Raw genomic sequence first — 14,996 nt, forward strand, 5'->3', positions numbered from 1 at the left:
CCAACATGAGGGATTCCCCTCCCCACCCTGCACCCCACAAGAGGACACCCCTGGGACACCGTGTCCCTGTCCCCAGCACCCAGGAAGGGCAAGAGCACACTTGGAGGCAGGAGCACAGGCTTTACTTTGTAGACAGAAGCAAATCCCAAAGCAAATCCCTCTTTTCTTAGGGTCAGAGCAGTGGGAAAGCCGCGGTGCCAAGCGACAGTGGGAGGAGCACCCCCGTGGCTGGGTGGCTGTCCCCGGGATGGGGACGAGGAGGAGGAGGAGAGATTCCCGGCTATCCCGCCTGGGAGGGGACAGTGGGGGACAGCGACATCCCCGTCTCGCTGTCCCATCCCGCTGGAGCTGCTGCTACGCCCAGAACACGGGGACGGCGCTGCAGAGGATGTTGATGGTGGTGCCCAGGATGGAGCGGTCAGCCAGGGGCACGGCCTTGTCCCCAACGTCCTCATCCTGCAGGACACAGAACGGAGCAGAGCAGCCACCCTCGGCAGCCACAGTGTCCCCTCCAGAGGGGACAAACCCCCAGCCCCACATTTCCCAGGGGCTGGGCTGTGCTGAGCCCGGTGCCGCGGCGGGCTGGTCACCGCTCACCTGCCGGCGCTGGAAGGTCTCGGTGACAGCGTCCAGCCCCGGGAAGTTGTCCTTGTCCACGCGGGTGATGTAGCAGGCGCGGTGACGCCAGGACCTGTAGCCGACCAGCAGCTGTTGGCAGACAGAGCCGGCTCAGCTCGGCGCGGTCCTGCGGCCGTGGCTCGGGTCCCCGTGTCCCCGCGCACCTTGCTGTAGTCGTACACCACCGCGGCCGAGCCGTTGAGCCCGTCCCGCACCGCGAACGTGCCGCTCCTTCCCTTCTGGCTCATGGCGAGCTTCTGGGGGCTCTCCTCGCCGTCCAGCCCGTGGATGCTCATTCGCAGCACCTGCCAGGGGGAGGGGGCTCAGGGAGCTCCGCGGGGGCTTCACCCCGTCCTACAAAGCCGCGGTGCCATCCCAACCCCCTCCCGGGGCCGGTGGCACCGGGGTCCCTTGCTGCCCTCACCGTCTCGGCGTGTGACTCGCTGAGGTGCAGCCCCAGCAGGAGGAAGGTGACGTTGACCACCACGAGGGCCACCACCACCAGCGCCACCATCAGCAAGAGGCTCTTGAGCTCGTGGGGGATGCAGGGCAGGCGCGGGGACTCCGTGTACCTCTGTTGGGGACACAGGAGAGCCGGGGGTGGCAGCGGGGGCTCAGCCCCACGCCCAGGGTGGGTGGTGGGTGCTCCTTACCGGAGGTGCCTCCTCCATCAGCGCCTCTTTAGAGCTGTCCTCCATCTCTCCGTGTGCTCCTGTTCCTTTGCCAGCCCGGGCCCGGGGGCATTTATGGGATCCCGGGTGGCCGGGGAAGGCTGGGGCCACTCCAGCTGCCGAGTGCCACTTGTGCTGTTTGTTGAGCCCGCAGAAGAGCCAGGGAGGGGACACAAAACCTCCGAGGGCCCTTCTGTGGCATTTGCCCTGCAGCGGTGGGGGTGCCAAGGCAAACAGCGGGCAGTGCCCGCCCTCCACACCCAGCGCGGGGCTGTGGCAGGAGGGGCCCCAGCACCCCCAGCACGTCCCCGGGGGGGCTGCACCCCTGGCTGTGCACGGGCAGCTGTGTGAGCCCCCCCGGGGCCGGGAAGGAGCTGGCTGGACTCATTGTTCCCGCGGGCTCCGTGCCAGGGACGGCGCAGATGGACGCCTGGCATGGGAGAGATGGGTGCCTGGGACGGCCGGGTGGGCGGCGTGGATGGGTGCCCAGAGCGCTGCGGCCACCGCGGGCAGGGGAAGGAGCGGGGGGGGGCAGCGCTGCAGCGCCGAGCTGGGGCAGCCGCTGCGGGGGCGTCACCCCTGTGGTGTCCCCCAATTCTGCGCCCCCCAAGAGCAGCCAGTGGCCGCCCCCCCGCGTGGAACCCCGAGTTTGGTCGCTGCCGGGGACACGCGCGCACGGACACGCGTGCACGGGGATGCTGGCGCTGTCACTCAGCCGCATCCCTCCCTCCCTCCCTCCTTCCTTCCCTCCTTCTCTCCCTCCGTCCCTCCCTCCGTCCCTCCCGCAGCAGCGGGCATGGTGTGCTGCAGAGCCGCGGGTCAGGCGCCCGCAGCCTCCGCCGCTTCTCCTCCACCCTGAGATCCCCGGGGGAATAAAAAAAAAGGGAGGAGAAAAGGTTTTTCCGCAGCTCCCGGGCACAGCGGCGTTGGAGCAGCTCCCGGGATCAAGCAGGGATCAGGCCAGGGCGTGATGGAGCTGCGGCGCGGGAGGAGGATGCCGAGGGACCAGCTCCCCGCTCGCCTCCTCCTCCTCCTGCTCCTCGCCGTGGCCTGGCTCTGGCTGCCGGCGGAGGGGCGGCGGCCTCCCCGGCCTCCCCCTTGCCCCCCGACCTGCTCCTGCACTCGGGACACGGCATTTTGCGTGGACTCCAAGGCCGTGCCCAAAAACCTGCCCCCCGAGGTCATCTCGCTGTGAGTAGCCGGGGTGGGGACAGAGATGGGGACAGCGTCACATCCCAGGAGTGCAGGGCTGGCGGGGGCTGCCGGCGGTCCTGGAGGGGCAGGGACACCCCTGCTGTGCTGCATCGGGGGAACGCGTGGCAGGGCGGGGTACGGTCAGAGCGGGGGCTCCGGGGGAAGGAGGGGGCTGGGGACAGCCCGGGGCATGTCCCTGTGTCCTGCGGTGCTGGCACACGCAGCCATCCATCAGTGCCAGACAGAGCAGGGCTGCAGCCTGTCCCCGCCGCGACCTTGGGGACCAGAACCCCGAGGGGAACGGCTGTGACCTTGGCGACCGCAGCCTCAAGGGGACACGACGGGGGGCGTCATGGTGGAGGGTCCCTGGGGACAGGGCTGTGCCCCGGAGCCTGACACGGGGATGTGTGGCAGGTGCGGTGTTTACACTGTGTGCGTGTGCTTGCACACCCGTTTGTGTGTGTTACACCTGTCTCTGTGTGCTTGCACACCCGTTTGTGTGTGTTACACCTGTCTCTGTGTGCTTACACACCTGTTCGTGTGTGTTACACCTGTCTCTGTGTGCTTACACACATGTTCATGTGTGTTACACCTGTCTCTGTGTGCTTACACACCTGTTCGTGTGTGTTACACCTGTCTCTGTGTGCTTACACACCTGTTCATGTGTGTTACACCTGTCTCTGTGTGCTTACACACAAGTTCATGTGTGTTACACCTGTCTCCGTGTGCTTACACACCTGTTTGTGTGTGTTACACCTGTCTCTGTGTGCTTACATATCTGTTTGTGTGTGTTCACACACGTGTGTGTGCTTACACACCCATTCATGTGTGTTCACACACGTGTGTGTGCACATGGCCCCGGGCCAGGGGCTGCTGCAGGGCGTGGGCAGCCTGGGGTGGGTGCCAGCCCCCTGCACCTTGTCCCCTCCGTGTCCCCACACGGGGCAGGGTGGCTGCTGGGGTCCCTCTGCCAATGCCAGCACCCGTCATGGGCTGCCCTGGCAGGCAGCAGGGGACCAGAGCCGTGCTGGGGGACACGGGGTGGCAGAGCTGTCCCCTCTCCTGCAGCTCCATCTCTCCCGCAGGACCATGGTGAACGCGGCCTTCACGGAGATCCGGGAGGCGGCTTTCGCCCACATCCCCTCCCTGCAGTTCCTGTAGGTCTCCTGTGCCCCCCGCCGGCAATCCCGGTGCCCCCGTGGTGCCCACCCTGCCCAGCCCGGCGCTGACCCCTCCCCTCTCTCCTTGCAGCCTCCTCAACTCCAACAAGTTCACGCTGATCGGGGACAACGCCTTCGCCGGGCTCTCGCACCTGCAGTACCTGTGTGTGACACGGGGACAGGGAGGGCACAGGGAGGGCACACGGGGACCCTCGGGATGGCCCCGTCACTGTCTGCTCCCGTTCCAGGTTCATTGAGAACAACGACATCCAGGCGCTTTCCAAAGCCACTTTCCGCGGGCTCAAGTCCCTGACACACCTGTGAGCACCGGGGGGACACTGTGGGGGTGGCCCTGTCCCTTCAGGGATGTGTCACCTCCACAGACCTTCTTGTCCCCAGGTCCTTGGCCAACAACAACCTGCAGACGCTGCCACGAGACCTCTTCAAGCCGCTGGACATCCTGAGTGACCTGTGAGGCTGCCACAGCGCTGGGGACACCGGGCTGGGGAGAGGGTGACATCCCAGGGGCTGGCACTTGGGCAGGGTGCTGTGTGCTGGGGGTGACTCTGTGCCATCCCTGGTAGGGACCCTTGGGACACTGAGCTGGGGAGAGGTGACATCCCGGTGGGTGCTGGGGATCACTTGGTGCCATCCCTGGCAGGGACCCCCAGCACACTCAGCTGGGGAGAGGTGACATCCCAGTGGGTGCTGGGGGTGACTCGGTGCCACCCCTGGCAGGGACCTCCGTGGCAACACGCTGGCCTGTGACTGCAAGATCAAGTGGCTGGTGGAGTGGCTGGAGAGCACCAACACCACGGTCCCCGCCGTCTTCTGCAGCAGCCCCGGGCAGTTCGAGGGACAGCGGATCCGGGACCTGGCGCTCGGTGACTTCCAGTGCATCACCACGGGTAAGGCACCGCTGTCACCTGTCACCTGTCACACATCACCTCGCTCCTGGGCTTTCAGACCTTCACTGCCACCCCTCCCTGCTCCAGATTTCGTGATGCACCAGGTGCTGCCCTTCCAGGCGGTGTCGGCCGAGCCCTTCACCTACGCCAGTGACCTGTACGTGGCCCTGGCACAGCCCAGCGCCAGCAGCTGCTCCATCCTCAAGTGGGACTACGTGGAGCGCAAACTCCGCGACTTCGACCGCATCCCCGGTGAGAAACAGGGCCGGGGGTCCCCTCCTGGGCTGGGACCCTGTTTGGGGTGCCCTGGGACAGGCCTGGCCCTGGTGTGACGTGGTTCTGTTGCCAGCTCACTCGGCGGTGCACTGCAAGCCCATCGTGGCGCAGGAGCAGCTCTACGTGGTGGTGGCGCAGCTCTTTGGTGGCTCCTACATCTACCGCTGGGACACGGCCGTGGACAAGTTCATCAAGATCCAGGACATCGACAGCCAGAAGATCCGCAAGCCCAACGACATCGAGGCCTTCCAGATCGAGGGCGACTGGTACTTCGTCATCGCCGACAGCTCCAAGGCGGGCTCCACCAGCCTCTACCGCCTCAACCAGAACGGCTTCTACTCCCACCAAGCCCTCCACGCCTGGCACCGCGACACCGACGTGGAATACGTGGAGAACGACGGCAAACCCCGGCTGATCATCTCCAGCAGCTCCCAGGCCCCCGTCATCTACCAGTGGAGCCGGGCGCAGAAGCAATTCGTGCCGCAGGGCGAGGTGGGCGAGATGCTGGACGTGCAGATGGTCAAGCACTTCAGGGCCAAGCGGGAGCAGTTCCTCTGCCTCAGCCGCTACATCGGCGACTCCAAGGTGGTGCGCTGGGAGGGGCAGCGCTTCGTGGAGGTGCAGACGCTGCCGTCCCGCGGCTCCATGGTGATGCAGCCCTTCGCCGTGGGCCAGCGGCAGTACCTGGCGCTGGGCAGCGACTTCTCCTTCACCCACGTGTACCTGTGGGAAGAGGAGAAGCAGAAGTTCGCCAAGTTCCAGGAGCTGTCGGTGCAGGCGCCGCGGGCGTTCCGGGCGGTGCCGGCGGCCGACGTGCAGCTGCTGCTGGCGCCCAGCTTCAAGGCCAACACGCTGGTGTACCGGCACGTGGTGGTGGACCTCAGCCTGTAGCTGGCACCCGGAGAGCCACCGGACATGCATGTGCCCGCCACCCCTTGCCCCACCCCCTGTGCCAGCCCTCCACCTTCACCCAGCCCCACGGTGCCTCAGTTTCCCCACGGTGCTCCCGGTTTCACCCTGTGGGATGCGGGGAGGGAGGGTGGGATGCTCCTTGCGCTGCAGAGTGGCACCCCTGGGGGGGGTGGAGAGGGTTTGGGGGGGGTCTTTGCTCAGGCCATGGGCTGGGAGCTGGTGGCAGGAAAGGAGGGGTGACAGTGGGTAGGGGTGTGGCAGAAGGGGTGGGGGGTTCCCAGGATGCTGAGGGACTTTGGGAGGCTCCAAAGTGGATGGGATGGCCAAGGTGGATGTCGTGGGATGGCCCGAGGAGCATGGGGTGCTCCGAGGTGGATGCAGATGGGATGCTGAGGATGATGATGGGGTGCTCCAGGATGCTCTGAGGATGCAGATGCGATGCTGAGGATGATGATGGGTTGCTCCAGGATGCTCTGAGGATGCAGATGCGATGCTGAGGATGATGATGGGTTGCTCCAGGATGCTCTGAGGATGCAGATGGGATGCTGAGGATGATGATGGGGTGCTCCAAGGCCAGCAGGATGCCCCGAGGATGATGAGGGGACGCTCCAGGATGCCCCGAGGTGGATGCAGCAGTGGACAGTGGAATGCTCCAGGCCAGCAGCTCCTGTCCCTCTCCGTGCATGCCCAGCAGCTCCCCGTGCCCACGGCCCTGCTGCCAGGCAGGACCCAGCGTGCCAGCGGGGCGTCCGTGCCCACCGACCCCCCAATAAACACACTGTGCCCCCCAGCCCTGCCCGTGTGTCCTTCCAGCCACGGGGTGCCCTCTCCACCCGACGTTCCACTGCCCCAGGGAGAGGAAATTCCTCATTTTTGGGTGCACGTGGGGTTTCTTCCAGAAGAAACCTCGGCCCACCTCAGTGCCTGATATTCTGTTCCCCCAGGGAGAGGAAATTCCTCATTTTTGGGTGCTCCAGACCCCAAATGTGGGGTTTTTTCCAGCAGAAACCTCAGCCCACCTTGGTGACTCCTCCACCCAACATTCTTCTGCCCCAGGGAGAGGGAATTCCTCATTTTAGGGCGCACATGGGGTTTTTTCCAGCAGAAACCTTGACCCACCTCGGTGCCTGCTCCATCTGACATTCCCCCAGAGAGAGGGAATTCCTCATTTTTGGGTGCTCCTGACCCCAAATGTGGGGTTTTTTCCAACAGAAACCTTGGCCCACCTCGGTGCCTGACATTCTGCTGCCCCGGGGAGAGGGAATTCCTCATTCGGGTCACGGGGATCCCCCATTGCCGCTGTTCCATTAATGGCGGTCCCCGTGCTCGGCCCCGGGGGCTCCTCTGAGAGACCCCCGGCGGGGTTTGGGGGTGCGACCCCAAATTTCCGTATGGGGGTAACCATCACCCCCCCTCCCCAAAATGCCCCCCCCCGGAAGGGGTCCCTGAGCTGCTGCTGCCCCACACGTGGTGTTTTTTCCAGCAGAAACCTCGTCCCACAGCAGGAGGTGTTTCCCCAGGGAGGGGAGTCCCCGCTGGACTGGTTTTCCAGGGGAGCCTTTCCCTGGCTCCAGGTGGATAAATCTGCATGTGAAAAAGCACCAATTAAGCGCACAAATAAAGATCCTCTGGCGGGGAACAGGCAGCCCCGGGGCACGGATGCGTTTGGGGAGCAAACAGGGCATTGCCACGTGTCCCTGCCTCAGTTTCCCTGGCAGGAAAAAGCAGATTTGAAAGCACTGAAGGAAGGTTCTGGCACTTCCACGGTGGGATGGGGAATTTGGGGAACCCCGGGTCACTCTTGGGGCTGCAGGGCCAAGGGGGAGGTGGCCCAGAGAGGCGACTCAAGCAGCTTTTATTTTTTTGGGAGCTCCACTCTTACAGCGGAGTGATCCTCATCGTCCTTCAGAGCACCAAAAGAGCATCACGCCCCCTCCAGACCCCAAAAAAATCCTTTAACATCAATTGGAGAGGCTCTCCCCTTTTTCCCTACAGTTTATTGATTTAAAAATTGTGTGGTTTAATATTTAAAAATATATATATTAGGGAATTAAATTTTATGTATTAAGGAGCATTTAATATAGATTATATATTAAAATATTGCAATTAATGTAGTGATATTTGATATATATGGGGAATTTAAAACACGGCATTTTTAGGTATGTTTAGGATATTTATTGAAATGTAATATATATTTTTCCTATATATAATTAATATATAGTGATATAATATATCTATATATTGATATATCATATATTATACATAGTCAATATATATTATATATTGATATTAGATATTATGTACTATATATTATACATAAATATTATAATATTACTATATCAATATGGAATATATAACATATAATAACATATAATATATAATATACACTATATAATATGCAACATATTTATTATATGTTATAGATTAGATATTTGATATTAGATATTATAAAAATATATTAGATATTATATAAATATATTGATATCTAATATATTTGGGGAATTTATAAAATGTTTTTACTTTATAAAGCTCCACGCTCCACACGTGAGTCACACGTTTAGGGGGCCCTATTGCCCTTTTAAGAGGTTCTGTTGCCCTTTTAAGGGCATTGCCCTTTTAAGAAGCTCCGTTGCCCTTTTAAGACCATTGCCCTTTTAAGAGCCGTCGGTGGGGCCCGGACAACGCATGCGCGGCTCGGTTGCTGCAACTTTCAACTTTTGGGATTCGCTCCCTCGGGGTTCGGGGGGAATTTGAGGGGGTTCGGGGGGATTTGGGAGCTCCAGGGGGGCGCAGCCCCGCCCCTCCCGGCAGCGCCATGGTGTCCTGGATCCTCAGCCGGGTGATTGAGTGAGTGGGTCCGGGCGGTGTAACGGGGGTGGGCGGGTCACGGGGATCCCCCATTGCCGCTGTTCCATTAATGGCGGTCCCCGTGCTCGGCCCCGGGGGCTCCTCTGAGAGACCCCCGGCGGGGTTTGGGGGTGCGACCCCAAATTTCCGGATGGGGGTAACCATCACCCCCCCTCCCCAAAATGCCCCCCCCGGAAGGGGTCCCTGAGCTGCTGCTGCCCCCTCAGCCCGCCCTGGGCGCGGCCTGCGGTGCCGGGGGTCCGTGCCCCACCCGCGGGTCCCAGGGCAGGCACACCGGCTGGCTGGCGGGGGCCGCTGCCCTCCCTCAGCGGGGAGCGAGCCCCAGCCCTGCCCCGCCCGGACAGGTCGGGCCGGTCCCGGGCCGCGGCAGCGACATGGCCGAGCCTCCCCGGAGCGTCCCGGGCCGCTCTGCGGGCGCCCGCGGGCCGGAGGGGCTCCAGGCCGGGCTGCGGCGCTGGGCCCGGCGGCTCTGCTGCTCCGGGCTGCTGCTGCTCTGGGCGGGCTGGCCGCGCTGCCTCACCCCCTCCCTGCCTTACAGGCTGCTCTTCGGGATGCTCTACCCGGCCTACGCCTCCTACAAGGCTGTGAAGACGAAAAACATCCGGGAATACGTGAGTCAAGGGCCTGGGGAGCCCTTTGCCTTGGGGCTTCTGTCCCCCTTTCTGCAGCTCCAGTCCTCCCATTTTCCTTGGGGCTCCAGTCCCCTCTTTTCCTGGTCCCCCTTTCTGGGATTCAGCCCCCTTTTCCCAGTCCCCTTTTTCCCAGTCCCCCTTTTCCTATTCTCCAGCCCCCCTTTCCAATTTCAGTCCCCCTTTTTCCAGTCTTCAGCCCCCCTTTCCAATTTCAGTCCCCCCTTTTCCAGTCCCCAGCCCCCCTTTTCCCAGCCCCAGCCCCCTCTGATGTGCTCCCCGTGGCCCCCCAGGTCCGGTGGATGATGTACTGGATCGTCTTCGCTCTCTTCATGGCCACAGAGACCTTCACCGACCTCCTCATCTCCTGGTGAGCCTGGGGAGGGGCTGGCTGTCCCCAGACCCCCCAGATGTGTGTGGGGGGACCATGAGGTGCCTTTAGACCCCCCATCTCCTGCCCCTCTCACCCAGGCTCCCCTTCTACTACGAGGTGAAGATGGCTTTTGTCATCTGGCTGCTGTCGCCGTACACGCGGGGGGCCAGCCTGCTCTACCGCCGCTTCGTGCACCCCACGCTGGCCCGCAGGGAGAAGGTACACACTGCTGGGGTTTGGGGGTCCCCCTGCCCTGCCTGGGGGGGTCAGCCCCCCCTCGAGTTGGGGTGGTGATACCCCGGGGATGTGGCATTGCCCCACGGCGTGGGAGGTGATAATGCTCAGGGAGTGGGGATGAACTGGGGGGTGACAGTGCTCAGGGAATGCCCCAGGATATGGCATTGCCCTGGGGGGTGACAGTGCTCAGGGACATGGGAATGCACTGGGAGGGTGACAGTTCCCTTGGAGTGACAATACCCTGGGAGGTGACAATACCCAGGGACATGGTGGTGCACTGGGAGGTGACAATGCTCAGGGAATGACCTAGAACCTGGCATTGTCCTGGGGATGACAATGCCCTGGGGGGTGACAGTGCTCAGGGACATGGCATTGCCCTGGGAGGTGACAGTGCCCTGGGACATGGGGATGTACTGGCGGGGTGACAATGCCCTGGCAGGTGACAGAGCTCAGGGACATGGGGATGTACTGGGGGGTGACAGTTCCCTTGGAGTGACAATACCCTGGAAGGTGACAATGCTTATGGAATGCTCCAGGACGTGGCATTGCCCTTCGAGGTGACAATACCCAGGGACATGGCGATGCCCTGGGGGGTGACAGTGCTCAGGGAATGCCCCAGAACATGGCATTGTCCTGGGGATGACAATGCTCAGGGACATGGCATTGTCCTGGGAGGTGACAGTGCCCTGGAACATGGGGATGCACTGGGAGGTGACAATACCCTTGGAGGTGACAATGCTCAGGGACATGGCATTGCCCTGGGAGGTGACAGTGCCCTGGAACATGGGGATGCGCTGGGGGAGTGACAATACCCTGGGAGGCGACAATACCCAGGGACATGGCATTGCCCTGGGGGTGACATTGCCCAAGGAGGTGGCCATGCCCCTGGAGGTGACAATGCCCCAGGCCACCACCCTGCAGTGCCAGCACCTCCCTGTCTGTCTCTCAGGACATCGACGCGTTCCTGGTGCGGGCCCGCGAGCGCGGCTACGAGACCGCCCTGCGCTTCGGCAAGAGGGGCCTCAACCTGGCGGCCACCGCCGCCATGCAGGCGGCCACCAAGGTACCCGGGAGGAAACCCCACCCAGCAGGGTGACAGGAGAGGGTGACGTCCCCTGGTCAGGGTCTGATCTGCCCGCTCTGTGTCCCCGATGCAGAGCCAGGGCGCGCTGGCCGGGCGGCTCCGCAGCTTCAGCATGCAGGACCTGCGCTCCCTGCCCGAGCAGGCCCCCGTGCACTTCCAGGACCCGCTGTACCTGGAGGAGCAGGAGAGCCTCCAGCAGCCCCTGGGTGAGCAGCTGGGGGGGTCACAGAGAGGGGGGGCCCAGCAAAGCCCACGGTGGCCGTGCTGGAGCTGGCGTGTCCCCTGTCCCCAGCCTACGGCGCCGGCCTCCGCTACGAGAGCGAGTCGGACGATGAGGAGCTGTGGTCGGACTCGCAGGTGTCCCCCTCGGTGTCCCCACGCCGGGATCCCAGACCTCTGTCCCGCAGCCAGAGCCTGAGAACCCTGAGGAAGAACCCAGGAAAAGAGGTGACGTGGGAGGAGGACACACGGTGTGGGGTGGGGGTGTGTCAGGGGGTGCTGACTGTCCTTGTCCCTGTCCCTTTCCCTGCCCAGGGCTCTTCGCGGCTCCTGCGCAGCCGGGCCAGGAGGAGAGCGGCTGTGTCAGAGCAGGACAGCTGAAAATGCCAGGAAACCTCTGCCAGGAGGCTGGAGAGGAATTTGCTGCTGCGGCGTCAGGAGGCAGCTGTGGCTCCTTGCGTCCCCTGGGGTGGCTCCTTGTGTCCCCAGGATGGCTCCTTGCGTCCCCTGGGGAGGCTCCTGCACCCCCAGGGATCCTCGCACTGTAAATCCCTTCCATGTGGCCCCTCGAGGAGGGGGGAGCAGCTCATCCCCCCACTCCCAGACCCCCCAGCTCGGTGCTGGCGCCTCTCCTGTGGGGTCTGGCCCCTTCTTTTCCCCCATGCCATGAACACTACAGGCTCCCCGCTCTCCTGCTGCCATGGTGCCTTATTCACAACATTCCCGTTCCCCTGGAAGCCAGGAGTGGATGTGCCTTGTCCCTCTGAAGCCAAAGCCATGGCCCCTGCCTGGGGCCCCCCCCAGACACAGACTGACACCTCCATACTTGAGCCCAGAGCACTGGGCAGCACAAGGCTTTTAACATTCCCCTCTCCCAAAAAGAGGGTTTTGTACCTGGAAAAATAAATGTTTGTTGCAGACTTTGGGAAGCAGGAGTTGTCCCTGGTGCTGTCCCCTTCCACAGGAAGCATCCTGAGGTCGGTTTTTCTCTTGGAGGAAGCTCTGGAATCCATCTGAGACTCCTCCAGGGCCTCTCCCAGAATGTTTCCACCCATGTTCCAGGATCCCAGGTACAGTCCCAGAGCCTTTCCCCCATATTTCAGGTTCCAGAATCCCTGATACCATCCCCAGACTCCTCCAGGAAAGCTTCCTGAGATTTTTTCCTTTGGAGGAAGCTGTACCTCCAGGGATCCATCCAAGCCTCCCTCCAGGCATCTCCAAGAACCTTTCCCCCACATTTCCGGTTCCAGAATCCCACATAGCATCCCCCAACTCCTCCAGGGAAGCTTCCCGAGACCATTTTCTCATTTGGAAGGAACTCCGTCCTTGAAACTCCCACCCCATGCTCCTCCCAGGGTCTTTTGCCACCCTCTTTATGTCCCCGAGGCCGCGATGACATTCCCAAACTTCCCGGAGAGCCGGGATCCCTGCAGTAGCCCCGTCCCCCACGGCGTGGCAGCAGCAGCCGGGACACCCGGGACACATCCCTGCATCGTCCCCTCTCCCTGCCCCATCCCTCCGGCAATCCCGGCTCCTTCCCGGGGGGCTCATCCCCCACCGCGGTGGGCAGCACGGCACGGAGGTGGCACAAGGTGACTCTGTGGCCTCCCCTGGCCCCGGCTGCCCGCCTGTCCCGCGGTGCCCCTGCTCCCTGGCATCAATCCCCTCGCTCCCAATCCTGCCTGCCCTCGCCCCTGGGGCCAGCTGTATTTTTAGCCCTTGGCTGCTGCCCGATTTCGGGGGTCTCCCCAGGGCAGCGGGAGGGTCCGGGCCGGGCTCTGCGGGGCAGGCAGGGGTGTTGGAGCAGATTAGGTGGAGGTGGCTGGATTAGCCCCGTAAAACTGCCTGCGAGACGATTACTTAAAGCAGCCGAGAAGGAAGGCTGGGTGGGGACAGCGAGGGCCAGGGGGCTGCCTGTAATCCCCTAAAGCCGCTTAGGGAGCACGGTTCCTCCAAGGATACGGCCCAGGGAAGCTGCTGGGGCCACCTGGGGGTCAAAGGGGGGTTCTTGCGTGTTGGGGTGCTCCCAGGTGGGCTCACAGCAGCGTTGGAGCCTCAGTGTTGCATCCCTGGGGTGCGGGGTCACGGATTCCCAGCTTGGGGAAACTGAGGCACGACACCGGCGCCTTCCCAGGGGGCCAAAGCGGGGTCCTGGGAATGAACAAGGAGTTTTGGTGTCCTGCTTCGGGAAACCCGTGTGTCCCCCGGGGGCTGAAACCCAAGGAGGGGACAGGAGCCGGGCGGGGTGGCGCAGCCCGTCCCCCCGGGGCCGAGGCAGCTGCGGCGGTGCCAGCGCTGATGGCAGCTGTGTCAGCGCACGGGCCGGTGCCAGGCTGCATCAGCAGAGCCCTAATCCCCCCCGGCTCGCCTGGCACCGCCCCAGCACAGCAGTTTAAGCGCCTGACCTGAGCTCGCCCGCTGCCATCGTCCCCTCCGGGGAGGGGCTGCCAGGCTGAGCCGCGGCTGGCAGCGCTGTGGGGACCCCCTGTGCCACCCCAAACCCCCGGGCAGGGTTTGGGGGGCTGCAGTGGGGGGACAGCGGGGCTGGGGGGGGGTAGGAGGTGACACGATCGAGGGGGCTCAGGGGCTGCATTCCCAGCGAGCGCAGGGAGGGGATTGTCCCCTCTGCTCTGCTCAGGTGAGACCCCACCTGCAGCTCGGGGGTCCCCAGTGTCAGAGGGACATGGAGCTGCTGGAGCCAGTCCAGAGGAGGCCACGGAGCTGCTCCAGAACTGGAGCCTCTCTGGAGCCAGGCTGGGAGAGCTGGGGGTGCTCACCTGGGGAAGGGAAGGCTCCAGGGGGAGCTCAGAGCCCTTCCAGGGCCTGAAGGGGCTCCAGGAGCGCTGGGGAGGGGCTGGGGACAAGGCAGGGAGGGACAGGACCCGGGGAATGGCTCCCTGCCTGCATCCCTGGGAGCTGGCAGGGGAGCCGGTGACGCAGGGCTGCTCTGTGCCAGCTGACAGGGACACTGCTGACGCTGTGCTGCCAGCCCCGGGCCCTGGTGCCCCCACTGCCCGTTCCTGCAGGGCCGGGGGTGCCAGGACTGAGCACTGCGGGGGTGTCACCCACCCCGTCTCTCCCCGGGCACTGCAGGGTCAGGGAAATTTGGGTCATCAATCCTGAATGGGATTTACCTCCCCGAGGAGCTGCTGGCTGCTTGGGGTGCGGCCCCCAGAGCCCCCTGCACCCCCCAGCCTCCTCCTCACCCTCCCCACCCCCGGGAGCAGCCTGAGCCCCTCCAACCCCACCCTGGTGACACCGAGTGACATCCACACTCCTGCAGCCCCCCTCCTTCCCTGCCCCATCCCAGCTCACCTCACCCCGCTGCCTCTGCGGTGGGATGCTCCTGCCATCCCCGGGCTGCCCTCCTCCCCCCAGCCCGGCAGTTTGGGGGTCCCAGGTGAGGGTGTGACCCCCCGGTCCCCACGGGGCTCCCCCCACGGCTGTCCCCTGTCGGTGGCCGCTGCCTGAGTCAGCTGTTGGGGCCGGAGCCATGTGAGGCCGAGCACACATGGCTCCCCGCGCGGCACCGCGCTGTATTTTTAGCAGACGGTATCAAAAGCATAATTATGTCTGTTGTTTAAACGCAGCCTCTTTTCTGGCAGCCCCGGGAGCTCTCAGCTGCCTCCTGCCGCAGAGGGCAGCGAGGGCGGGCTGAGGAGCCGCGGGCGGGGGGGATGAGACCCCCCTCCCTCCCTGCCTCCCTCCCCAGCGCTGCCGCGCAGGTAAAACCTCCCCTCCTCATTCTGGGGGGGCTCCCGCTGCGCCCCCACACCGCGTCTGAGGCGCGCACATGCCCCCAGGCTGCCGGTGAGCCGCTGGTGAGGATGAGGAGGAGGAGGAGGAT

The 14,996-nt window shown here is 63.4% G+C and overlaps 3 protein-coding genes across 4 annotated transcripts; 2 read left to right on the forward strand and 1 right to left on the reverse strand.

The window, feature by feature from the left end:
- Positions 1-105: 105 nt before the first annotated feature.
- On the reverse strand, positions 106-1,565 carry LOC121365994 (pulmonary surfactant-associated protein C-like). Its single transcript, XM_041490651.1, has 5 exons — positions 1,272-1,565; positions 1,043-1,192; positions 783-923; positions 598-708; positions 106-456 (listed from the first exon to the last, which is right to left on the reverse strand). The coding sequence occupies exons 1-5, from the start codon at positions 1,314-1,316 to the stop codon at positions 355-357; spliced, it is 549 nt and encodes a 182-aa protein (XP_041346585.1). The 5' UTR covers positions 1,317-1,565; the 3' UTR covers positions 106-354.
- Positions 1,566-2,044: 479 nt separating this feature from the next.
- On the forward strand, positions 2,045-5,861 carry LGI3 (leucine rich repeat LGI family member 3). Of its 2 annotated transcripts, none has more exons than XM_041490681.1 (8): positions 2,045-2,480; positions 3,569-3,640; positions 3,735-3,806; positions 3,892-3,963; positions 4,043-4,114; positions 4,382-4,551; positions 4,639-4,803; positions 4,901-5,861. In XM_041490681.1, exons 1-8 carry the CDS (start codon positions 2,260-2,262, stop codon positions 5,716-5,718), a joined length of 1,662 nt encoding a protein of 553 aa, XP_041346615.1. In that variant the 5' UTR covers positions 2,045-2,259; the 3' UTR covers positions 5,719-5,861. The 2 variants fall into 2 exon arrangements, with proteins under 2 accessions (XP_041346615.1, XP_041346616.1); XM_041490682.1 differs by lacking the exon at positions 2,045-2,480 and adding an exon at positions 2,661-2,897.
- A 2,402-nt stretch (positions 5,862-8,263) lies between these two features.
- On the forward strand, positions 8,264-12,069 carry REEP4 (receptor accessory protein 4). The gene is made up of 8 exons (XM_041490670.1): positions 8,264-8,586; positions 9,146-9,218; positions 9,530-9,606; positions 9,708-9,828; positions 10,796-10,909; positions 11,004-11,136; positions 11,223-11,377; positions 11,465-12,069. The coding sequence occupies exons 1-8, from the start codon at positions 8,555-8,557 to the stop codon at positions 11,528-11,530; spliced, it is 771 nt and encodes a 256-aa protein (XP_041346604.1). The 5' UTR covers positions 8,264-8,554; the 3' UTR covers positions 11,531-12,069.
- Positions 12,070-14,996: the final 2,927 nt, after the last annotated feature.

This window comes from Pyrgilauda ruficollis, unplaced genomic scaffold (genome assembly GCF_017590135.1).
Source record: "Pyrgilauda ruficollis isolate IOZ18807 unplaced genomic scaffold, ASM1759013v1 scaffold125, whole genome shotgun sequence".
Lineage (NCBI taxonomy): Eukaryota > Metazoa > Chordata > Aves > Passeriformes > Passeridae > Pyrgilauda > Pyrgilauda ruficollis.